The 25,255-nt window shown below is 42.7% G+C and overlaps 1 protein-coding gene across 35 annotated transcripts in view; it reads left to right on the top strand.

Moving 5' to 3' along the window:
* Positions 1-25,255, top strand: part of MACF1 (microtubule actin crosslinking factor 1) — a 402,950-nt gene that overhangs the window by 366,137 nt on the left and 11,558 nt on the right. For 17 of the 35 annotated variants that reach the window (XM_055095114.2, XM_055095086.2, XM_055095084.2 and 14 more), the window contains 14 exons: positions 943-1,102; positions 2,046-2,240; positions 2,574-2,702; positions 3,600-3,743; positions 4,796-4,984; positions 8,270-8,390; positions 8,986-9,149; positions 9,719-9,733; positions 10,533-10,695; positions 11,776-11,930; positions 13,503-13,577; positions 14,984-15,001; positions 18,504-18,621; positions 19,436-19,504. In XM_055095114.2, the coding sequence (XP_054951089.2) occupies positions 943-1,102; positions 2,046-2,240; positions 2,574-2,702; positions 3,600-3,743; positions 4,796-4,984; positions 8,270-8,390; positions 8,986-9,149; positions 9,719-9,733; positions 10,533-10,695; positions 11,776-11,930; positions 13,503-13,577; positions 14,984-15,001; positions 18,504-18,621; positions 19,436-19,504 (1,715 nt within the window). The remainder of the gene's footprint in view (positions 1-942; positions 1,103-2,045; positions 2,241-2,573; positions 2,703-3,599; positions 3,744-4,795; positions 4,985-8,269; positions 8,391-8,985; positions 9,150-9,718; positions 9,734-10,532; positions 10,696-11,775; positions 11,931-13,502; positions 13,578-14,983; positions 15,002-18,503; positions 18,622-19,435; positions 19,505-25,255) is intronic. The other 18 variants (XM_063608610.1, XM_063608606.1, XM_055095132.2 and 15 more) reach the window with 7 other exon arrangements.

The following is a 25,255-nucleotide window of genomic DNA, read 5'->3' as shown; positions in this document are numbered from 1 at the left end:
CCTGCCTCGGCGTCCCAAAGTGCTGGGATTACAGGTGTCAGCCACCACGCCCAGCCATTGTTTTTTATTTGAGTAGAGACAAGGTCTTGCTGTTGTCCAGGCTGTTCTGTAACTCCTGACCTCAAGTGATCCTCCCACCTTGGCCTCCCAGAGTGCTGGGATTGCAAGTGTGAGCCAACACACTTGGCCTGTACTCCAATTTTTTTTTTTTTATGAGGTGACTGAGGTTCAAGGAGATGAAGAAACAGCCTAGGGTCACACAACTGATACAGAGCTAGGAGTTGAACTGATTCCAGATCACTACCAAAACTATCATCTTTTACTTAGAGTGGTATATGAGGTGATTAACACAGACCTTGGGTTGTTAGGGTGTGCCTGTGTGTCACTGGGCTATAAGATGCCTAAAGGGTATCTCTACCTGTCCCCTGTGCTACCCTTAATCCATTCTAGAGGGTGGTTTGATTTAAAATGTCTCACCATCTCTCAGTCACTTTTTACTCTATTTCTTTTTTTTTTTTTTGAGATGGAGTCTCGCTCTGTCTCCCAGGCTGGAGTGCAGTGGCGCAATCTCGGCTCACTGCAAGCTCTGCCTCCCGGGTTCGCACCATTCTCCTGCCTCAGCTTCCCGAGTAGCTGGAACTACAGGCACCCACCACCATGCCCGGCTAATTTTTTGTATTTTTAGTAGAGACAGGGTTTCACCGTGGTAGCCAGGATGGTCTCGATCTCCTGACCTTGTGATCTGCCCACCTCGGCCTCCCAAAGTGCTGGGATTACAGGCATGAGCCACCGCGCCTGGCCTTTACTCTATTTCTAACTGTTCTAACATAGAAGTCACTCTCTATATAGGGTTCAAGCAATATTCCCTTTCAGCGAGGCAGAATTGTGGGCCATTTGTAAAAGGAATCCCTAAAAATGGTAGCGTTTGTGTGCATTTCTCAGGCAGCACAAGTTGGAGGAAGCCCTGCTCTTTTCGGGTCAGTTCATGGATGCTTTGCAGGCATTGGTTGACTGGTTATACAAGGTGGAGCCACAGCTGGCTGAGGACCAGCCCGTGCACGGGGACCTTGACCTCGTCATGAACCTCATGGATGCACACAAGGTAGGGGTGAGGTCTGGGCTACATTGGAGTGCAGTGGGTCTTCTGTATATGACTGCCTAGGGTCTTCTACATATGACTGCCTCTGCCCTTCTTTCTAGGGGAGAAAGAGAGCCTGACAGTTGCTTTGTGTGTTTAAACAAACTGTTGCTGAGATTCTGCATTAGTCACAAAGAATTTACCAAAATTGGTTTGATTCAGATTTGGCAATGTGTAAACTTCACTTCAAGGTTGCGCCTCTTCCTGTTTGTTTCTCTCAGTTGAGTCACAAAATGGATTTAAATTCCAACGGAAACCCATAAGATATCCATTTCCACTGACTCCTAAAATGGAAATGAGTGATTTTTTTTTAAACCACTTCTGAACCTAACAATCCTAACACCAGGCACGCCAGTATTTAACATAATCTCTATCTGTCATGTTGAATTATGTAATATCCTCCTGTTTCAGCACAAGCATTTAACTTTACCTTGAAATTACAACAGATTCTTATTATGTGCACAGCAGATGTTTTTATTTCCCATAATTCTGGAAACGTTAGTATAATGGTTACCATTTTACAGATGAAGAAACTGGGCCTTAAGCAACTTTTCAAAATTATGTATCTCCTAAATGCCTGAGCTAGCATTTAGAGCCACATTTTCTGGTTGTTTTTTTCTTTCTTTTTTCTTTTTTTCCTCTTGAGATTGGGTCTCACCATGTTGCCCAGACTGGTCTTGAACTCCTGGGCTCAAGCAATCCTCTCATCTCGGCTTCCCAAAATGCTGGGATTACAGGCATGAGCCACTGCGCCCGGCCTGGTTGTTTTTTCTTATGCATTGCTCTGCCTCCCTCTATGCATAAAAGACACATGATTAGAACCTACCAAGAAAATTATTATTTCCCAGTGGTTTCTTGGACTCAAAACATTCCTTGAACAAACAAATTCTCCTATTTTCTTTTCTAGGTTTTCCAGAAGGAACTAGGAAAGCGAACAGGAACCGTTCAGGTCCTGAAGCGGTCAGGCCGGGAGCTGATTGAGAATAGTCGAGATGACACCACTTGGGTAAAAGGGCAGCTCCAGGAACTGAGCACTCGCTGGGACACTGTCTGTAAACTCTCTGTTTCCAAACAAAGCCGGCTTGAGCAGGCCTTAAAACAGGTAAGGGATATTTGCTGTCCCAACCCAAGGGATAGATCTGAGTGGGTTTATTTGGTTTTTCTTTTACTAGAATCTGTTCCAGTCAGTCTTGAAATAAGTATAACAGAGTTGAAAATTGATATTCTGAATGTTCTATAAAACTTTAATATTCATTTTGAGAAATAATGAATTCAGTTGATTTTCAAAGATCTACAAATGAAAGATAACCTTTGTGGAGTTTTGATGAGGCCATGAAATGTCTGAATGAACACTGGACCCTTTCCCTAGCATGTCCCAGTATCTAGGTCCTTGGCTGCAGAGAGAGGTTGAATCTTTTGTGCTTGGTTATTTCAGGCGGAAGTGTTTCGAGACACAGTCCACATGCTGTTGGAGTGGCTTTCTGAAGCAGAGCAAACGCTTCGCTTTCGGGGAGCACTTCCTGATGACACAGAGGCCCTGCAGTCTCTCATTGACACCCATAAGGTAATCCAGTCTTGGGGTTTGGTGACCTCATGCTACCTACCACCTTGAGGGCTGCCTACCACTAAATGAAAGCAACTTTTTCTTGGAAATATCAGAGCTCACATGAAAAGGAACAAAACCAGAGTGGCCCTAGCTCATTGGTTTAGCAGGAATGAAAGGGAAGCGACTGATGGGTTTTTTGACACCTTAAACAGTAACATTCATTCTTATAAAAGTAATATATGTTGGTTGTAACAAGTTTTTTAAACATGGTATTAAGAAAAATATTGACTATTTCATCTTCTTTACTCCTCACCTGCATACGCCTTTGTTTGCCTTTCCTTATGTTACCAGCTTTAGGCCCTGATCTGATCCCCCAGCACCACTTACTAAGCTGTAGAGTATGGTGCAGTGTCTGGGGTCTCAGTCTGTCCTAATGAGGTGGGAAATGTTTCCCTTTTTAAATTTTTATTTTATCCACTCAGATTTTAATCATGGATTTGTTATTATATTCTGTTATGGGTATTTTTTAAAATCATGGTTTTTACAACTATAATTATATTTTTACAATACAAATATGTTTACCAACATGAAATGAAATAGGATATAAATGAGAGTAAATGAAAAATGGGGTTAAAAAAGAGAGACACTAACTCGAATGGGAAAAAGGGGGCATACCTCTGTGTGTCCTATTCTTTGTTGTCATCTCCACCAGAGAAAGTCATTCCTGTGTAAACCCCTCACCTTCCCACATCTTTTAGAATGAAAATGCCATAAATAACTATACAGGCTTTTAGAGGTCTGCGTTAACACATGGAGGAAAAAGAAAACATTGAAATTTATCCCCCCTCGGTGTAAACTAACAGTGCTGCTAATGTAGACTTTTTACGTTTTTGTTTTCAAATCTTTTTTGTTTAGGAATTCATGAAGAAAGTAGAAGAAAAGCGAGTGGACGTTAACTCAGCAGTAGCCATGGGAGAAGTTATCCTGGCTGTCTGCCACCCCGATTGCATCACAACCATCAAACACTGGATCACCATCATCCGAGCTCGCTTCGAGGAGGTGAGTCCCTGGTTCAGAGGAGGACTGCACACGCCCAGTAAACTATCACTATAGTATAGTATTTTTCCCCCAGGTAAGGAATCTTTCACTCACTGTGAATAACTCAGCAAAAATTAAGTTAACATTTTAGTAAAGACTGTTTTCTTGGTAATGTGTGGCAACCTGGAGGAGTAGTGTTGGCATAGTGCTATGTTAATGTGACTTCCAGTGGACATGTTGTGTAGTGTCTGCTCCTTCCTGGGAAGTCCTGTGTTAACAGGATGTACAGCTGACCCTTGAACAATGTGTATTTCAACTGCACAGGTCCACTTATGTGCGGTTTTTGTTCAGTAAATACAGTCAGCCCTCCATATTGGTGGGGTCCACATTCACAGCCAAACATGGATAGAAAATACAGTATTCACGGGAAGCGAAGCCCATGTGTGCAGAGGGCAGACTTTTGCAGGTTCCACAAAACCAATTATAGGCCTTGAGTATGCATGGATTTTAGTATCCACAGGTGGTACTGGGACCAGTCCCCCATGGATACCAAGGAACAACTATACTAGATTTTCTTTCAGGAGGGCTGATATTTTATTCCAGCTCTTATCCCAGTTGTCACTGGGGTAACAGTGAAGCCTCTTGACTGTTTGGGTGGTCTCTCCTCTAAAAAGTCATTGTGTTGGCCGGGAGCAGTGGATCACGCCTATAATCCTAGAACTTTGGGAGGCTTGAGGCAGTCAGATTACCTGACTCAGAAGTTCAAGACAAGCCTGGGCAACATGGTGAAACCCGTCTCTACTAAAATACAAAAAATTAGCTGGGCATGGTGGCACAAGTCTGTAATCCCAGTTACTTGGGAGGCTGAGGCAGGAGAGTCACTTGAACCCGGGAGGCAGAGGTTGCAGTGAGCCGAGATTGTGCCACTACACTCCAGTGTGGGTGACAGAGCGAGAGTCTGTCTCCAAAAAAATAAAATAAAAAGCCATTGTGAAAATCAGATGAAAAAGGGCTTTGGAAACAAAGGGGTATGCTTGACTGAAAGAGGCCATGGTTTCCTTCTTTTTCCACAGGTCCTGACATGGGCTAAGCAGCACCAGCAGCGTCTTGAAACGGCCTTGTCAGAACTGGTGGCTAATGCTGAGCTCCTGGAAGAACTTCTGGCATGGATCCAGTGGGCTGAGACCACCCTCATTCAGCGGGATCAGGAGCCAATCCCGCAGAACATTGACCGAGTTAAAGCCCTTATCGCTGAGCATCAGGTGTCTTAACCTCACTGTGTGATCACTGGTGTTTTCCGTGTTGGGCATGGAGACCATCTCTGTTGCCCTGTGTATATGTTTTTAAATGGCTGCTTAACACATTACCACAGACTTAGCACCGTAAAACAACAAATACTTACTTACCTCATAGTTTCTGTGCTTCATATACCTGGGCATGAGTTGACTAAGTCCTCTTCCTGGAGTCTCCCCAGGCAGAAATCAAGGTGTCAGCCAGTACTGCAGTCTCATCTGGAGTTCAGGGTCCTCTTTTAGGCTCACTCAGGATGTTGGCAGAATCCAGATCGTGGTGGATGTAAGACTGAGGTCTCTACTTTCTTGCTGGCTCTCAGCTAGGAGTTGCTCTTGCCTTCTAGAGGCCCCCTCAGGTCTTAGCCACACAGCCAGCTGGAGAAACTGTCCAAGGTGCTCTATGGAGTCTTGAAATGTAATGAAGAATGAAATGTGATTAAGGGAGTGAATATTCCATCATTTGCCCACACTCAAGGGAGGGGGATTACATAGAGTGTGCATACAGGAGTGGGAATCCTGGGGGCCTTTTTAGAAGTCTGCCTGCCACAGCCTGTTTTTATTGACCATCATTTGAGCCAGGGTCCCACTGGTCCCCATTATACCTGGTTCAGAAAGCTCTCTCATATGAACCCAGTGGTCAGTGAAGGTGCACATTAGACTAAACTGAATGGAGGAAAGCTCAGGTGGGCCATCTTCATAATATATCCTTAAGAGGCAAATACTATTTTTAACCATAATCATTTATACTGAATTCAAGCGTGAATCTTGATTAGTTATACTGTAGACTATATGGTCTTTTTAGTTTATATAAACAATTACCCCAGCAAGTGAGAACTCACTATACAGATAGTCCCTGACTTACAGTCTCTCAACTTTATCATGGTTCAAAGGTTATACGTATTCAGTAGAAACTATACAATTAGAGACCGGGCGCGGTGGCTCACCCCTGTAATCCCAGCACTTTGGGAGGCCAAGTGGGGCAGATCGCTTGAGGTGAGGAGTTTGAGACCAGCCTAGCCAACATGGTGAAACCCTATCTCTACTAAAAATATAAAAATTAGTCGGGTGTGGTTGTGGTTGCCTGTAATCCCAGCTACTCAGGCGGCTGAGGCAAGAGAATCACTTGAACCAGGGAGGCAGAGGTTGCAGTGAGCTGCGATCGCACCATTGCACTCCAGCCTGGGCGACAGAGCAAGGCTCCATTTCAAAAAAAAAAAAAAAAAAAACATGCACTTTGAGTGCCCATCCAACCATTCTTTCACTTTGATTACATGTGATAGTCAACACTTTATTATAAAATAGGCTTTGAGTTAGATGATTTTGCCTAACTGTAGGCTAACGTGTTTTGAGCATGTTTAAGGTAGGCCAGGCTAAGCTACGATGTTCCATAGTTTAGGTGTGTTATATTTTCAGCTTAACGATGGGTTTGCCAGGATGTAACTTCGTCGTACGTCGAGGAGCACCTGTCCTTCCTGTGGGATGTACCTCCTCTCTGAGAGATTATCTTCTTCCTATTCAGTTCTTCTCCTTTCTGTTTTCCTCTCTCTCCTCTATGTCTTCAGTCTCTCCCTGTTTATTCTTTTCTCTAAAGCTTCCAGACATGTCCTTCCAACCCAGTGTTCCCGTCCTTTTTCAGCTACGCTTCTTGTTCCCTGTCTCATCTCCTTTTTTCCCATCACTCCCCAAGTCCCTGTGGTCTGGCTGACACTGTTCTGGTCACATTCTACTGGCTAAATCCAACAGAGTTTTTTCAGTCTTTATTTTGTTTGACACGTAACCTAGCTGGCTCTTCATCCCTTCCCAAAACTTCCCTTTTGACTTCTGTGTCCTTTAATCTTTGTGTTTTCCTCTGATCTCTCTGACCGTTCCTTTTTAGCCTTTTTAGCTGGTTCCTCTTCCCTGCCTATTCATCAGTGTTGTTCCCTGACGTCTCATTCTTGATGCTCTTCTCACACTGCTAAGATTTATCTGGTCTAAAAGCTTTAGCTATTACCTATAAAGCTTCTGCATCTTTTTCATCTCCAGCACCATCATCTCCTAAAGTCCAGACATACAGTAAACTAGAAGCAGTTCTAAAATTCCACTTTATCTTTGCCCCCTTGCCTGATGTCATTTGTCCTTTCCAGATCTGCCCCCCCTTTCCTCATTCAGAGGCCTGTGATGTCTGGAGTTCCTCCTTTTCCTCACATCTAGCCACTCACCAGGGCTTGTCAGTCCCACTTTCAAAATACCTCTTGGTTCCATCTTTCCTGCCCTGGCTCTGGCCCTCACCATGTTTTGCCTCAGTTGCTGCAATGGTTTCTTAACCTGTCTTCTCACTGCTAGCCACTCCCCATCCCACACTTACCCCCACCCCCACATCACTCCATCTTTTACACTGAAGCCAGAGTGATAGCTGTAAAGCATGGGTCTGATCATGTCTCTTACCTGGATCGAAATCCTTCAGCTGCCCCCTGTTGCTCTCAGAATAAATGGCCAACCCTTAGCCTGACACTGAAGCCTTTCGTGATCTGTCTCCTGCCTGCCTCTCCAACCCTGCCTCTTGCCATTCCTCTGATTGCATCCTCTGCCCAGCCAGTGAGTGGAGGGGTCCTGGTCACAGCACTGTCAGGCATCCCTGTCTCTGTTTGGGTTGCACCCTCTTCCAGGACTGCCTTCCCACCATTTGTTGACTGTTTCTTCATTGCTCAGTGTGTCAGTCCGTTTGCATTGCTATAAAGGAATTCCTGAGACTGGGTAATTTATAAAGAAAATAGGTTTATTTTGGCTTACGGTTCTGCAGGCTGTACGGGAAGCATGGTGCCAATATCTGCTTCTGGTGAGGGCTTCAGGAAGCTTAGAATCATGGTGGAAGGCAAAGGGGAGCCAGCGTGTTACATGGCAAGAGAGGGAGAGAGAGAAAGAGGAGGAGATAGCAGGCTCCTTTTAAACAGCCAGCTCTCATGTGAACTAACAGCAAGAACTCACTCATTACCATGGGGAGGGCACCAAGGCCATTCATGAGGAATTTGCCCCCATAACTCAATCACATCCCATTAGACCCTACCTCCAGCATTGGAAATCACATTTCAACATGAGATTTGGAGGGGACAAATATCCAAACTACATCCCTCAGTAACTCAACTCAGGCACCAGCCTCCACACAGCCTTTCCTGCCACCACAGGCCGTAAAGTACCCATCCTAGCTCTTCCTTTGCCCCCATAAGAGTAAAAATACAATATTTAACTCTTTTTCCTATTTTTTGTGTTTAACAGACATTTATGGAGGAGATGACTCGCAAACAGCCTGACGTGGACCGGGTCACCAAGACATACAAAAGGAAAAACATAGAGCCTACTCACGCGCCTTTCATAGAGAAATCCCGCAGCGGAGGCAGTATGTTTCCAGCCCCCTGTGTTAGGATGCTTCATTCCTGCTAATTGAGGATGAGCACTTTCCAAATGCCTGTCAAAAAAAATTATATTCCATTTTCAAAAACCGTGTTGGTTTTGAACCAAAATCTCTCATTTTTGAAACTCACTTTTCTTACATTGACAGACAGTAGCTGTACTCCATATTCTTTGGTATGATTGGTATGAAATTACGAGGTGGTTAAGCTTATTTTTTAACAGTGGCCTTTCCATTGTTTTGGTTATCAGCCCTAGCTGTTTACATTTGGCTTGCACTAATTTAATCAACACAACAGCTCCTACAGAATATGTTGCTTTTTTAGTTGAGTTAACGTGTCATCAGCTCACTAGGTTTGGACAGAATTGCTTGGAGATATGTAGGCAGCAGGTAAGTATGTGCTGGGAGGATCAGTACTTTTGGAATTAGTACACCTCCGTATCTAAATATTGCCAAGTCCCGTATTTCTTTTCTCAGTTATTGACTGGATATTATTATAAAGATCTTCTAGGTTTATACATACAGCTGTTTCTCTTTGTATACTAACCAGCTGTTCTAATCTCGTGATTATTTTTCCTTTTAGGGAAATCCCTAAGTCAGCCAACCCCTCCTCCCATGCCAATCCTTTCACAGTCTGAAGCAAAAAACCCACGGATCAACCAGCTTTCTGCCCGCTGGCAGCAGGTGTGGCTGTTAGCACTGGAGCGGCAAAGGAAACTGAATGATGCCTTGGATCGGCTGGAGGAGGTAATGCCCTGCTGAGTGGCCTTCCCTGAAACAAAGTGCTTTTTTCAATCAAAACACAGCCCTTCTGAGGCTCTCTTAATGTGAACCTTGTGTCTTAACTTACTTTTTCACAAATAGAAACAGACCTATACCAAGCCAGTACTCATTCTTTGAGGCCCCTGAATGAGAAAAGACACATTTGTAAGAAAACCATTTGTGACAGAGTAGGCTAAAGCTTCTAGGTGTGGAAAGCAAGAAAACAGCCAGTCCATAATGAGGGCCAGGACCTGATCTGCCTCAGCATCTTGCTGTGGTTGGGAATCAGGAACAGAACTTTGGAAATTTATCTCCATATATGTAGCATAGCACAAAAATGACCCTTGTTGAGCCTTTCATGTAAAAACAGATGCTACAGAATTATGAAATAGGAGTAATTTTTAATGATTTTGTTATTAGTCTTCACTTGATCATGAGAAGCAACTCTATTTTGAAGTGTCATTACCCAGTATAAAAAATATAGTACTATGCTTCCTAGTTTCTAAAACAAGCCTCTAATATCTTTTGTATTTTTTTATTTGTGCATATCAAAGCAGCTATGCCTGGAAGTGAGTGTTCTGTGTTTTGTTTATTTTTTCCTTAGGTCAGTTGACTTTTAAGCTTATTGGGTTCTTGGTGCTTTTTTCCCCCATTCCTTCTAACTTTGGAGTTTGAAAGACCAAGGGGAAACTGCTGCACTCTTTAAGTCATTTTGAGTGTATATCATTAACATAGACTTAAGTAGCTGAAAATTGTCTTGCCCATTGCATAGGCCTGCTGTTTTCCATCAAGGCCAAATATTTAACATGGAGGTCAGATGGGCAATTTGCTCTCTGGTGCCATTCCAAAGAAACATGCTTGGATACAACATTGGGTTCCCAATGCTTCCATCCAGAACTCAGATTTTCTCATTGAAATCTCAGAAGATAGTGGTAAACACGAGCCTCCTGATATGAGCCCTATGTGTGATTATAATGCCTTTCAAAACACCATAATCGAGGAGTGCTAAGGACCTCCCTTCTGGGTTAGAATCCATTTCCTTGCATCTAAGAGAGTGATCCTTTGAAAAGCCCAAAGGGAAAGCAAGGCTGGCTTCACCCATTCTCATTCTGTGTGCTCCATATTTTCCATGGTGATTCAGTTATTGTTTCTCTTGCTATTCCATTATACCATAGCTCGTGTAAATAGTCATGGCTTTAAGTGAAAGGGCCAGATTGTGCCTTCACAAAAGAAGCAAACACATAGATTTCATTGTTGACGGCCCCTGGAAGCATGGCTTTACTGAATGTCTGAAAGTTTGGGTATGCTCTGGGCAGCTTTTGAGGGCCCAAAAAATAAATCTTATTGACACTTCTGATTTCTGTGTAGTTGAAAGAATTTGCCAACTTTGACTTTGATGTCTGGAGGAAAAAGTATATGCGTTGGATGAATCACAAAAAGTCTCGAGTGATGGATTTCTTCCGGCGCATTGATAAGGACCAGGATGGGAAGATAACACGTCAGGAGTTTATCGATGGCATTTTAGCATCCAGTGAGTCTAGTCATCATTCCAAACACGGGTCACACCTGGATTCCTTGCACTTTGTAGAAGCTGTGATATTCTAGCTAAACAGTCTTTCTGAAGCTGGCCAGGAGCTTGGTTCACACCTGTAATTCCAGCACTTTGGGAGGCAGGTGGCAAAGGCATGGTGGCACACTTGTGGTCCTAGCTACTTGGGAGGCTGAGGTGAATCACCTGAGCCTGGGGAGGTCAAGGCCTGCAGTAAGCTGTAATCGTGCCAGTGAACTCTAGCCTGGGCAACAGAGTGAGACTCTGTCTCAAAAAAAAAAAAAAAAAAAAAAAAGACAGTGGTTAACCAGAGGTTTTCAGCTGGGAAACAATATGATTTGGTCTATGTTTTAGTAAATCACTGTGACTACTATAAATAGTCACACTTCCCTTTGTATAGCAATTTGTTTAGAATCTAAGACAATAATCTAAACATAGGAAAACTTCATGCTATTCCAAACTGTCACTATTCTGAAATAATCTAAATATCCAATAATTGTGGAGTGGATGAGTATATTCTTGAGTTGAGTGGTAGGACTGTGGGTGGTTGTAATATTATGTTTATGCCTTTTGGTATATTTGAAATGGGGAATATTACCTTTTTTCGTTGCATTTGGGGTAGGGGAGTCTATAAGTGGATATGTATTACTTTTCAGGAAAAATCAAGACATAAATTTTTCTGCTCTTAAGAAGTATTTCTGGCCAGGCGTGGTGGCTCACGCCTGTAATCCCAGCACTTTGGGAGGCCAAGATGGGTGGATCACTTGAGGCCAGGAGTTCAAGACCAGCCTGGCCAACATGGCAAAACCTCGTCTCTACTAAAAATACAAAAAAAATTAGCCGGGCCTGGTGACAGGCGCTTGTATTCCCAGCTACTCTGGAAGCTGAGGCAGGAGAATCACTTGAACCAGGGAGACGGAAGTTGCAGTGAGCCGAGATTGCACCACTGCACTCCAGCCTGGGCGACAGAGCAAGACCTTGTCTCAAAAAAAAAAAAATCTATAACTGCCAACCAAACAAGTACCCCTCTTAATGTTTCAAAATATGATTCCTTTTCTCCAGAGTTCCCCACCACCAAGTTAGAGATGACTGCTGTGGCTGACATTTTCGACCGAGATGGGGATGGTTACATTGATTATTATGAATTTGTGGCTGCTCTTCATCCCAACAAGGATGCGTATCGACCAACAACCGATGCAGATAAAATCGAAGATGAGGTAAGGGAAATAATTATATTTTGAGTACACTTCTGGCTGTAGGTTTGTAATATCCTGAATTTGGTTGGGTTCAGTGATCATATTAGCCTTTGACTTCTCTGTTGGGAGATAATTATTTGGAGTTCTATTTTGAGATCTCTTTTTGGATAGCATTTCAAAGAGTCCCAGAGGATCTCTGACATCTGAGCTCTAGCTCAGGCTAGATGGATTACTCAAGTGAGTCATGTCTGTGTGGTGCTCTGAAGTTTACAGAGAACCTTTGCAGGGCAGCATACTCATCCTGGTTCACTCGTCCTGTGTTTGGGATGGACTCATCTCACTCTTGAGCATGCTGCCTGGAATCTAGGGAAATGGTCTACCAGTGTAGCATTTAAGGGTTGAAATGGACTGGGCGTGGTGGCTTACATCTGTATCCCTAGCACTTTGGGAGGCCAACATGGGAGGATCACTGGAGCCCAGGAGTTCGAGACCAGCCTGGGCAACATAGTATGATTCTGTCTGTCACCCCCCCCCAAAAAAAAAAAAATTAGCCAGGTGTGGTGGCAAGTGCTTGTAGCCCCAGCTACTCAGGAGACTGAGGTGGAAGGATCACTTGAGCATGGGAGATCAAAGGTGTGGTAAGCTGTGATCATGCCACTACACTCCAGCCTGGGCAACAGAGCAAGACTTGTCTTAAAAAATAAAAACAAATGTTTAAAAGGGGAGTAAAATGTAATGTTTAAAATGGTGTATACCCATCATGCTTTCTGCCTTGTTAAAAACTACCACATTGAAACTGCCAAATTTATTAGTGCCATCTAGAAACCCTAACATCTGTTGATAACAGATCTTGGGAAGGGAGAGGTGCTGGGACAGGTCTTAGGAGTGGCCCTGGAACACACCAGGACTGACTTCCAGGGAATCTCGGGCTCCTAGGGTGAAATTTAAAGCAGTTCATAATTTGCTTTATTAATAATTTGATTTTGATGCAAGCATATTAGCACTTTTCTCTGAAGGAGTTTTGAAGCAGGAGTAAAGAATGTGTTGTATAGTCACTTGGGAATTTTCTTTCATGCCTTTTCTCAGTGTCTCAATTAGTTCACTTAGTAAGAAGAACATATACTAATTTGGAACAGACAATAAATGTATATGTCAAAAGCCTGAAATGCCTAAAAAGTAAATAATGAGCCGTGCGTGGTGGCTCACGCCTGTAATCCCAGCACTTTGGGAGGCTGAGGCAGGCGGATCACCTGAGGTCGGGAGTTCAAGGCCAGCCTGACCAACATGAAGAAACCCCATCTCTACTAAAAAAATACAAAAAATTAGCTGGGCCTGGTGGTGCGTGCCTATAATCCCAGCCACTTGGGGGGCTGAGGTAGGAGAATTGTTTGAACCAGGAGGCGGAGGTTGTGGTGGAGCCAAGATCGCACCATTGCCCTCCAGCCTGGGCAACAAGAGCGAAACTCCATCTCAAAAAAAAAAAAAAATGTAAATAATGAATAGCCTCCCTGTTAATGTATAAAAATCTTTGTTTCTCTGAATAGGAAGTCTTGCTCTACCCTTTACACTTTCCTTTTTGTTCACACCCAATAGGTTACAAGACAAGTGGCTCAGTGCAAATGTGCAAAAAGGTTTCAGGTGGAGCAGATCGGAGAGAATAAATACCGGGTAAGGAAGAGAAAAAGCAGTCCTTTGTTATGGTGGTTTCTCATATGTGGCTGATCCCACCTTTTCCTCCTGATGCTTAGAGGCCCAGAGCCCATCGGACTTGAGATGTGGTCACTCTCTGACCTCATCTCTATAGATGCCAAGAGTCAGGTACCCTGTTACATCTGAAAACTAGTCCCATATCTACCTAGATAGTAGTAGTTTGTATTTAAGTTTTAAGATAGGAGATATTTCAGAGCTGTCACTTCACATCTGACAAAGTTCCTAGGGGGATGAAGGTACCTTTGGAAACAATTATATCTATTGACTGACCACTTGCCCACAAAGAGATGGTCATTGTGAGCCTGAGTGGCTCCCAGGCTAGAGAGGCCTGGGGAAACTGTGTTGAAGCCCCAACAGACACTGTGCCTGCTCTGAGCTGGGCTACAAATGGGGCCCAGGAGCACTGAGGAGACATCAGGCTCAGTGGTCTTCCCTGGAAAGCCATGCTAGGTGTGGCCATAACTGACAGTGAACTATACTTGTGTTTTAGCTTCTTTTGGGACCAGGGTCAGGGACATAGAAGGATCTGAAACAGGTCTCCTAAAATATATCAACAGCTCATCAAGATTCTCTAAAGTCCTAAGAAAAATCTATGATTGGCAAAGAGGATTTAGATTGCACTAAGAAACACAGGAAGGTCCATGTTTCATTAGTATATCCAAAATGTCCTCAAAGTACACCAAATCTACCCCATGCTGCAGTCTCCTGAGGAGTGCTGGGTGAATCTGCTTTGAATATAACCTAGGGCATTTAGTTAATAAAGCTCTGTATAATCTTATGCCTGCTTGTTGGGTTTTGTTTTCTTGTTTTTTGTTTTTAATTATCTATGAGAGAAATGAATTAACAAGAACAACATAGCATGGAGAGTTAGTTCATAGTTTATAAAACCACATCCCTGGCCGGGCGTGGTGGCTCACACCTGTAATCCCAGAATTTTGGAAGGTAGAGAGGCGAGCGAGCGGATCACTTGAGGTCAGGAATTCGAGACCAACCTGGCCAACATGGTGAAACACCCTCTCTACTAATAACACAAAAATTAGCTGGGCTTGGTAGCGCATACCTGTAATCCCAACTACTAGGGAGGCTGAGGCAGGAGAATTGCTTGAACGCCGGGCTCGGAGGTTGCAGTGAGCCATGATCGCGCCACTGCACTCCAGCCTGGGCAACAGAGCGAGACTCTCAAAAAAAAAAAAAAATTAAAACCACATCCCTGTGGCAGGAGCTTGGTAAGAATATGTTCAGTGTGTGTCACTTTGCCAGAAAAACGTAATGATATGATTTTCATTCTTTAGTGTTAATTTGACAAAATGTTCTCTTTTTTTTCCCCTCCTTTTCCTCCTTCCTTTACTCTTTACTGTCTATAGTTCTTCCTCGGCAATCAGGTACAGTGTGCCTTGCAATGTTCTCCTTCTCAATGGATATGGTCTGTGTAGCTAATGCTGCCTGTTCTTCGCTATGGGGAGAGGATGTAATCTGAAGCATGCCTGGGTCGCACCTGGTTGTCTTACCAAGTGGAGAAACTGTTGATGGGGCCAGCATTGCAAAGCTATCTTAGCAGCAAAAGAATATAAGTATAATTTTTTATAAAGGAGATGAAATGGAGGAAAGTGAAGCTATGGTATCAGTCCATTACACTTCTAAGAAGAGCCTGGTTTTGTACTTCTGTGTTAGAAGTCAGATTACCAAATAGCACAGTTCTTATTTATATTAGAATCTTTTGACAGTTAATAAATTTTGTAATGTATGGTAAGTCAATTCCTGAAGAACTTCAGTACTATTTAAATATCTTTTTAATATTTGTAGTTACTTATATTGTATGTTATAATTACAAGGTACCTGAGAAGTGTAGTGTGGAGATCGTAATTGGCTGTGGCCTGAAGTATGCTGATTATGGCCAGCCAGCCAAGATTTAATGGGACCAAATTAGACTTGCAAAAAAGATTGGATGCTTTGACTCCACTTGGTAACTCTAACCTTTCAGATCTTTTTGAGTGCTGTGGGGTCCTGTGTCCTCCAATGTGGAAGGAAGTTGCATGAGTAAAATCTGTCTCTCTGATATGAAATTATAAACACTAGTTGTTGATTTCAGGCCCTCAAACATCCCAGGCCTTGCAAGTCACTATAGAAATGTTCTAGGCAGGTGGGAAGAACAGGGGATAAGAGAAAAAAACTAAAGATGAGAACAAACTGGCTTTAAAAAAACATCATTGCTTGAGAGTGTCCAATATGCCTATTTGCTAGTGACTGTGTGTGAATGCTAGGGTGCCTTTGAAGAGTCCTGACACCCTCTTCTACTGCTCCATTGATCAGGAGAGGGTCAGATGACTTCTAATGTTGGGAACGGAATTATGAAGTCCATTTTATACACAGGCAACTGAGGCCTCAAAGATCACATGCCTACTCTCACACAGCTAGTGTCAGCCACTGCAAGAACCCAAGTCTCTGTAAGAGGTTTTCCTTTTAAAAGGTGGAAACAACAGTTACTGACCCTTAGGACTTTTATTTGTTCTTTGCCTCACTGACAACCTTGTCCTACCAGGTGTGCACAGGTCTCCATTTTTAGAGCTGCCATAATCCCTCCTACCACTTGTGACTCTGGCCTCAACTTCCCCAGCTACACTGGCTGCTGGCTTGGTCAAACCTCCTTTCCCCCATAGCTTAGCAGAAACAAGTTAGAATCTTTCAAAGAGAGCTTTAGTGTGAAATTAAGGTTGGGGGGGACATGAAATATATGGAGTGATAAATTATAGTACACAGTATTCCAAGAATAAAGTACTCCTGTGGTTCCTTCCTGATTCACCCTGGGGTACACACAGGTGCATACTCCCTGCCTCTCACCCATCCAGAGAAAACCCTTTGCAGTGACTCAGGTCCAAGAGTACTGCTCTTGGGTGGAATCCTCCATGTCTCTCAGAACCTCCCACAGGGCTTCCCATTTTCACTTGTGGGGCCCAGCTTCTGAGGGGGGGCTCTCACAGAGCCTGGGGGGCAGCTTCCTTCCCAGGACAGGACGTGTATTCTCTTTCAAGTCTGGGTTCAGTGCTGCTGCTACCACACAGTGCTTTTGCTGCAGTCACTTTGTATAAACATGTTTAAATTGTATCAGATGAGAGGTGTGGGACTTCTTTTATTTTCAAAGTAAAGGGCTGGGAGGGAGGATACAGTATTTTTCAATCGCCTTGCCTGTGCAAATACTGCATTTGAGTCAGAGCAGCTAAGGAATATGGAGAATTACCACAAGTATATTAATTTTGAGGGAGGATGGCTATATGACCTCAGATATCCTTTCTTGCATTTTCAATTTTTCTGCCTTGTTTTAAAGTTACAGTTGTCCTTTATAACTTTGAAAATCCTGGCCGGGCGTGGTGGCTTATGCCTGTAATCCCAGCACTTTGGGAGGCCGAGACGGGCAGATCACGAGGTCAGGAGATCGAGACTATCCTGGCTAACACGGTGAAACACCGTCTCTACTAAAAATACAAAAAATTAGCCGGCCTGGTGGCGGGCGCCTGTAGTCCCAGCTACTCGGAAGGCTGAGGCAGGAGAATGGCGTGAACCCAGGAGGCGGAGCTTGCAATGAGCCAAGATCGCGCCACTGCACTCCAGCCTAGGCGACAGAACGAGACTCCATCTCAAAAAAAAGAAAAAGAAAAAGAAAATCCTACCAACTCCATACCCGAGGAACCCTTGAATTGAATGATTTTAGGAATTCCATTTCTCCAACCAAATGTTTGTTTGTTTTGGAAACTCTTCATACTTCTCTTTTGTTGCTCCTTACTTCATTTTGGAAAGAGGGTAATTTATGCCATGAGAAACTCCAGATGTTTAGAGCTGGGAAGTAGGAATGTTTGGGCAAGAAAAAAGGGAAAACATAAATAATCAGAAATATGCTTGTTTTAGCATCTAAAATGATTATTGGATACTGTTCATAATCATCATGGGAGCTACAATTTTTAATTGCTTCAACTCAATTTTAGTATAAATAAGACCTAATCATTTGTTCAGCTGAAGAAACTTTTCTGCTGGTGACACTGCAATTAGCAAATACTTCGGGTTTATTCCTGAAAACCTGATGCAGAAAATCAGATTTTCTTCTAAGCTTGTAATGATGCTTTGCAAAGGTTTCCTTAAGGCTTGAAATAGTATTCACTATTTTCCATTTAGCTTTAAAGCATACTGTATTCAGAAGTTGATATCCACAATCTTTCTTTTAGGAAAACAAATTAGCATACCAAGAATATGAATTTTTAATTGGGCAGAATCTCTTTTAAAAAAATAAAGTGACCTAACACTTTGTCTGTTTTCCTACCTCTCCTTTTGGTGCAGAGGCAGTGGTGTGACCATTAAAAGTGATTTTTATCCCAATAGAAAGTATATTGGCCCGGCGCAGTGTCTCATGCCTGTATTCCCAGCCCTTTGGGAGGCCAAGACTGGCGGATCACGAGGTCAGGAGTTCAAGACAGCCTGGCAAACATGTTGAAACCCCGTCTCTACTAACAATACAAAAATTAGCTGGGCGTGGTGGCACACGCCTAATAAACCCAGCTACTCGGGAGGCTGAGGCAGGAGAATTGTTTGAACCTGGGAGGCAGAGGTTACAGTAAGCCGAGATCACGCTGTTGTACTCCAGCCTGGGCAACAAGAGTGAAACTCTGTCTCACAAAGAAAAAAGTATATCAAGACACCAGTCTTTAGCTTGATATTTCTGCTTTTCTATTTTTAAAATCCTTTTGTGAAATATATAAAAATGCAAAATTGTGAGAGTTAACAATTCTCCTGTAGCTATCAAATTGTCATTCCTGTCTGAATACAGTCTGCTTTGGGAGAAAAACATAGATCTGCTTTAAGACATATATATTAATTAAGTTTCCTTTGATTCTACAGTTTGGGGATTCTCAGCAGTTGCGGCTGGTCCGTATTCTGCGCAGCACCGTGATGGTTCGCGTTGGTGGAGGATGGATGGCCTTGGATGAATTTTTAGTGAAAAATGATCCCTGCCGAGGTAAGGAACCATTCTAAGCATGAATTACGTGTTAGGTATGCCCCCAGCAGTGATCTTTTATGCTTACAGGAAGCATTGATGGTGGGGTCTGTCTGTTTTTTATTTTGTTAAGCTGCCCAGGTGTCATCCCACTAGCACAGATTAGAACTCAGGGGTGCCAGCATAGGCCAGGGAGAAAAAGCTGAAGAGGTTGATGCTATTTGGGGAGGTAGGTCTAGAGGAATGCAGTAATGAGAATTAAGAGTGTATTGGTGTTACTCCAATGTTTGTTTGGGGTATTAAATTAACACTATCCTAGAAAGGAGCCCGGTGAAGCCCTTTAGGTTCCCTCTTAGTGCCTCAGATCCCTTTGCCTGTAATTCCTGTGGCTGACACTCAGGGAGAGTGTTAGGCCCTTCTCATACAGGGAAGAACTGGTGAGCCCCCTGGACCAGGAGGAAGGATAAAGACACCTACATGTGAGCCCATTCACTTCTAAGACAGGTGGCCACCTAAGCAAGACCATGGGGTGTCTTTCTGCTAAATGTGAAAAGGCTGGCCCACCAGCCCAGAAGCATAAGGAGACTGTCAATTTAATATGAGCATGAGTGGTGGCATCTGCAGCTAGGGGGTGTGTGGGGACTGCAACAGGAAAGAGATGACCAGTTCCAATTGCTAAATCCTCTTCAGCTATGTCCTTGCCTTTTTCCTGTTAGCAGAGCTGCATGTGGGTGCACAGGAGGCTCCCCCACTGTCTGCCAATTTGTCTTTCTTGACTAGTTTCTGCGTTTCCTGCCCTGTCTGTTTCTTTCTGTTTACGTATTTTTTATTCTAGTTCACCATCCTGGGAGTAAAATAAAGCGCTCTGATTCCAGCTCTTCGATTTCCAGTCAGTCTCCCATAGGTTGGCTTTTAAGCTTTGTCCCTCTTCCTCACACCCTAGCCCATTGAGAATGGCTTTGCTTCTTAAACTGTAACATCTCTTGGTTCTGTGTATCTGCTGCATTCATGAATGCTTGAAATGGCCAAACCATAGCTTTTCTAACTACTCAAGTTGATGGTGCATAAAATACTGTTGAGACAGTGTCCATGGAATTTGTTTTGAGTTTCTATTTAACAAATACTTATATAGTTTTATGTGCCACACACTATTACAAGTACTTTACAAGTAACACATTTATGCCTCATATGAAGTGTAGATGCTCTTATCTCTGTTTTACAGAATAGGAAATTGAGGCATAGAAAACATAAATAATTTGCCCAAAGACAAACAACTAGTAAATGGCAGAGATGAGATTCAAATTCAGGGCAATCTGGGTCTAGAGTATGTGCCCCTAGTCAGCATGTTATATCTTTCAGAGGCTGACACACCTTTGTGTATGTTTATTATTGGATCACCTGCATAATTATTAAGGTTTATTTATAAACCTAGCAGAAATGTTTGCTGTACAGTACATAACTTCTTTGGAAATGATTTATAGTCATATTCTGAAGCATTTAGTGAGGACAGAGCTAAAGATAGTTTTCACATGAATTCAGATATGCCCCTAAGTAGTTCCTCTTATTTTAACTCATTCTGTGTTTACTACAGTAAACCAGAGTAAAAATTCAGCAGTAATAATTTTCATTAGAGGTTCCTTTTTTAAAAAAATTGGGGCCAGGTACAGTGGAATCCCAGTACATTGGGAGCCCAAGGCAGGAGGATTGTTGAAGCTCAGAAGTTCAAGACCATCTTTAGCAACATAGTGAAACCCCATCTCCACAAAAAAAATTTAAAAATTAGCTAAGCATGGTGGTACACACCTGTGTAGTCCTAACTACTCTGGAGGCTGAGGTGGGAGTATTGCTTGAGCCCAGGAGTTCAAAGCTACAGTGAGCCATGATCATGCCACTGCACTCCAGCCTGGGCAACAGGGCAAGACTCTTGTCTACAAAAAAGTAATTTTGAAAACACTTAAAAACTTGAAAGTATTTAGTTTTAGAATTTAATTTAAAAGCCGTCTTTTATTGCTTTAATGAGAAACAATATATGCCATTTTAACTTTAACTCAGTAAAACAACTTTATTCCTTTCCAAATCTATGAATAAGGTCCTATTTTTCCTGTCATGTATGATCAGACTAAATAAAAGAGATATTGCATGTGGCATTTTGGAATCCTTGATTGCCTGTTTATTTGCTGCCTGCTCTATTTATGATAACATCATGCTGCTGGCCAAGGAGAACACTGCTTGCTTTGTCCTTATCTTAGTATCTAAAATTTGGAACCCCAAGGAAATTGGGGAGGGCCATCTAGAAGCTATTTTCTATGAAAGCTAGTAACCTTTTTTAGCATCCCTTGGAACAAGCAAGGTAAGACTTTCCTGTGTCTCTCCAGGAGTGCTCTCCTGGAACTCAGTAATCATCTCAATCCCTTGACTGTGGAGAGAACTCTCCAGAAGTTTTAAATTTCGTAACTCTGTCAGTGATGGGCAGGATGAGCTATTGTTAATCAAATAAAAAATGGTGCTAGGCGATGAACACCTAAGGACTAGGATGGATTATAATAAGTTAGAAGGGTATGAAGGATGAGAAGAGAACAAAGTTACTTGAAACTATATTGGAAGTTCTATAAGGATTAATGTGGCTTCTGGAAACAGTGCTTATGGTAGGTTTTGTACTCATTTATGTTGCATATTTCCTTGGGTCTCTGGAATGTAGAGAATGCTATACTGAGGACAGTACAAGATGTGTGACAAGGTTCTTAACACCAGTGTGCACTATCATTTCTTACCTCCTTTTACACAGCTATTTTAAAAGGTAGAAGATATCTCAAACTGCATGTAGCTTTTAGTCATGTGTAAAAAAATGAAAATATTTTACTAGCTAGATTTGCCAGTCTCCTGGTACTGCCAAAATCAGATATTTCAGTTTCTGAATGTATCCGTGGCACAGGAAATCATGATGTTTTGGATAGAGAGAAAAACAGTGCTCCTGCCTAAATAATGGGTATACTTGTACCTAAGGTACTGTGTATGTTTTTGATCATTAGACATATTAGCTCCCCCAGATAAGTGAACATCTAGGAAATTTCATTTATGAAGATTTAAAAGACACATTTTGAAATAGAACTTATTTTTTTTTTCAGATTATTATACAGATAACATAAAATTTACCATCCTAACCATTTTTAAGTGCAGGACTAAGTATATTTGTGTCATACTACCGTCACCACCGTCCATCCACAGAACTCTCTTCATCTTGTAAAACTGAAACTCTATACCCGTTAAACAATAGCTTAGAACTGAATTTTAACATGCCCGCATCAGCCAGTTTCAGGTGGCCAGCATAACTCCCTTAGCAAAGACAGCCTCTTTGGTGGTCGATGAACTGAACTTGAGGTGGCTGCCGTCATGTCTGGTTCTGTAGGTTCAATGGTAGATCTTTTCTCCAGTGAAAAGAATGGTGAGGGGGAAAATCCTATCACAGTAGTCAACCAAGTACTAGGAATCTTCTCTTTTTTTTAACTTTAGGACTATAATACCCAATTTTGGGAAATATTTGAATCAATGTAAATATTAAAAGTACCTTTACTACTAAATTCAAGTGCTAGTACATAAATTTTGCTTAATCAGAATTTGGTGTTTCCTTCTAGTTCGAGAAAAATGTTTACTTTTTACTTGTGGGATTGCTCCAGAAATCAATTTTCACAGCTTCCAACTGTTTATTGTTTGTTGTCGCCTCCTCCCATCCCAGCCTTTTCTATTATCAAAGTAAAAGTATTAATTGCCCCCTTAACACCTTTTTTAATTCTTAAAATTGGCCGCTTTAAGTTTATTTCTGAAGAAAGAGCTTTCATTTCTTCCAAGTGATATGTATATAAAATGTTCCTTACCAAGAATCGTTTCATTGCCTTGCATCTTCAAATATTTTCTTTTAAAATGCAAATATCCATGGGAGTTGTAGCATATTAAGCTAATATTAGCTAGGCATGGCTTGGGATAAATTAATTATTCATTGGTCTCTTGACCGAGATGAGAGCACCAGAAATGTGGGAATTTTAATATTGTGAGCTTAAGAGCATAAGGACCAAGAAGATGGAAATTACAGAGAGAGGAAGGAAAATAAAAGGGAGAAGACAAGCCTCTAAAGCCCCAATTAAAGTAAGCCATTATTTTTCACTTGAGTTTAGACCTTCTTAATGAGGCCTCATGGAAGCGTGCAGGAGCTAACTAACCACTGTTTACAGTCTCAGATTGCCTTAATGCCTATGTTGCGTGTCTTTGGCATGGCTGTAGTAACCTGGAAGGATGACGTTAGAGAATCGTTCACACGTCTTTGCATCTCTGGCCAGTGAAGTACTATCCCAAGAGGTGACCATTGGCTGGAGATTTCCTTGTGAAAACAGAGACTGTCTCATTATGTTTATTTGTTTCATTATGACGTGTAAGCGTACCCTGAGAAAATGATGAACTGTATTTTCCCAGCATCCTGCATGCACCCAGCTAGGAAAGCAAGTGAGACACCCTTTGGGCCCTCAGCAGTCATTTAATGAGGCGTTACAATGTACCTACCTCATGGTGGCCTCTGGGGCTAACAGGGTCATGACATAGGAGATCAGCATAGGATCCTGTGATAGAATTAAACAGGTCCTCAGATCACAAAATGCAAAGGTTAAATGTGTTGCTGTTAACATGGGATAATCTTCCTTCTTGTAGTATCTTTCTTATGGAAAGCTATTCTATCTGCTCTTTTAAATTGCTTTAATATTCTATATATAGTAGGTGTTGGCAGTCACAAATTTAACTTTGTGGTTTCAGTCATGAAAATTCATGGATTTGCATTTGTTGCTGGTGTGCAAGAGAGCCGGTCAGACAGCGAGAGAGTGAGCCCCACTGGCCACTGACTCCTCACTTTAACACAGCTTGGTGCTTCTGTTCTTCATCCCCATGAAATAATGAGCACTTCTCAATGGAAGCACTTAGTGAGTTCATGAAGGTTGCGAGATCCATTCCTTGAAACTGTTGAGAGACTCTTGTTTTCAGAGGCTATTTCAGAGAAACAGAGGCTACTCTGTTTCACACATACTTACTGAAACCCTAAATGCAAGCCTCGCACTGGGATCCAAAGGTAAATTAAGATGATGGTCCCTGCCTGCAGAAGCTCTCAGCCTAGTGCAGGGAACAAACATGTGAATACATGCCCTTCTATTTGGTAAATGAATGGTTGAGAGAGCAAGAGGGGAAGAGATGACTCTGCCCATGAAGATGGAGAAGGTATCAGGAAAAGGACATAATTGGGCTGGGCATAGTGGCTCACGTGTACAATCCCAACACTTTGGGAGGCCTAGTAGGGAGGATCACTTCAGGCCAAGAATTTAAGACCAGCCTGGGCAACATAGCAAGACCCCATCTCTGTTTTAAAATAAAATACAGGCCGGGTGCAGCAGCTCATGCCTGTAATCCCAGCACTTTGGGAGGCCGAGGCGGGCAGATCATGAGGTCAGGAGTTCAAGACTAGCCGGGCCAATATGGTGAAACGCTGTTTCTACTGAAAATATAAAAAAATTAGCCGGGCATGGTGGCATGAGCCTGTTGTCCCAGCTACTCGAGAGGCTGAGGCAGGAGAATCGCTTGAACCCACGAGGCAGAGGTTGCAGTGAGCTGAGACTGCCACTGCACTCCGTCCTAGGCAATAGAGGGAGACTCTGTCGCAAAAAATATTAATAAATAAATATATGGCCAGGCACAGTGGCTCACACCTGTAATCCTAGCACTCTGGGAGGCTGAGCTGGGCGGATCACCCGAGGTCAGGAGTTCAAGACCAGCCTGGCCCACATGGTGAAACCCTGTCTCTACTAAAAATACAAAAATTAACGGCCTGGTGGTGTACACATGTAACCCCAGCTACTCGAGAGACTGAGGCAGCAGAATCGCTTGAACCGGGGAAGCGGAGGTTGTGGTGAGCTGAGATTGTGCCACTGCACTCCAGCCTGGACAACAGAACAAGACTCCATCTCAAAAAATAACTAAATAAAAATAAATGTTTGTGTGTGTGTATAAGTGTATGTGTGTATATACTGCGCTCCAGCCTCAGCGACAGAGTGAGACTGTATCTCAAGAAAAAAGGTTTTGAAAAAGGAAAAGGAGGTGTTGCTTCAGCCACATCTTAAAGGAGGTAACACTTGACCAGAAGGAAAAGGGATCTGGACGTTCTTGGTACAGAAACCACAAGTCCATATGAACAGAAGTGTCAACAGCTGAAAAAGTAAGGGGACAAGTAGTCCCATGGGACTGCAGCCAAATGTACAAGGTTAGCGACCAGATAAGACTCTGGACGGGTCAGCAGGAGGGGCCAGGTGATGGATGCCAGACCACTGGGTCCTGGGTACTTACCACATTGTGCTTCCTAGTCCCCAAGATGTGGTCCTCAAAAAAACGAAAAGTCACGGTCAAATGAATTTCGGAGATGCCAAGTTAAAGCTCTCCCAAGCAGGGAAATATAGAGGACCAAACCCCTTTTGTAGGAAAACCCTAGAAAACCTCACTTGGGGAATTCTGCTATAAGCAGTGAAACACCATGGAAGGATTCTGAGCTGTTGACAACAGATTTTCATTTAGAAATTCATTCTGCAAAATACAAAAATTAGCCAGGCAAGGTGGTACATGCCTGTAGTCC

Source organism: Pan paniscus, chromosome 1, assembly GCF_029289425.2.
Source record: "Pan paniscus chromosome 1, NHGRI_mPanPan1-v2.0_pri, whole genome shotgun sequence".
In the NCBI taxonomy this organism is placed as follows: Eukaryota; Metazoa; Chordata; class Mammalia; order Primates; family Hominidae; genus Pan; species Pan paniscus.
Note: the sequence above shows the minus strand (reverse complement) of the source record. Positions and strands in the feature narration are given on the sequence as shown.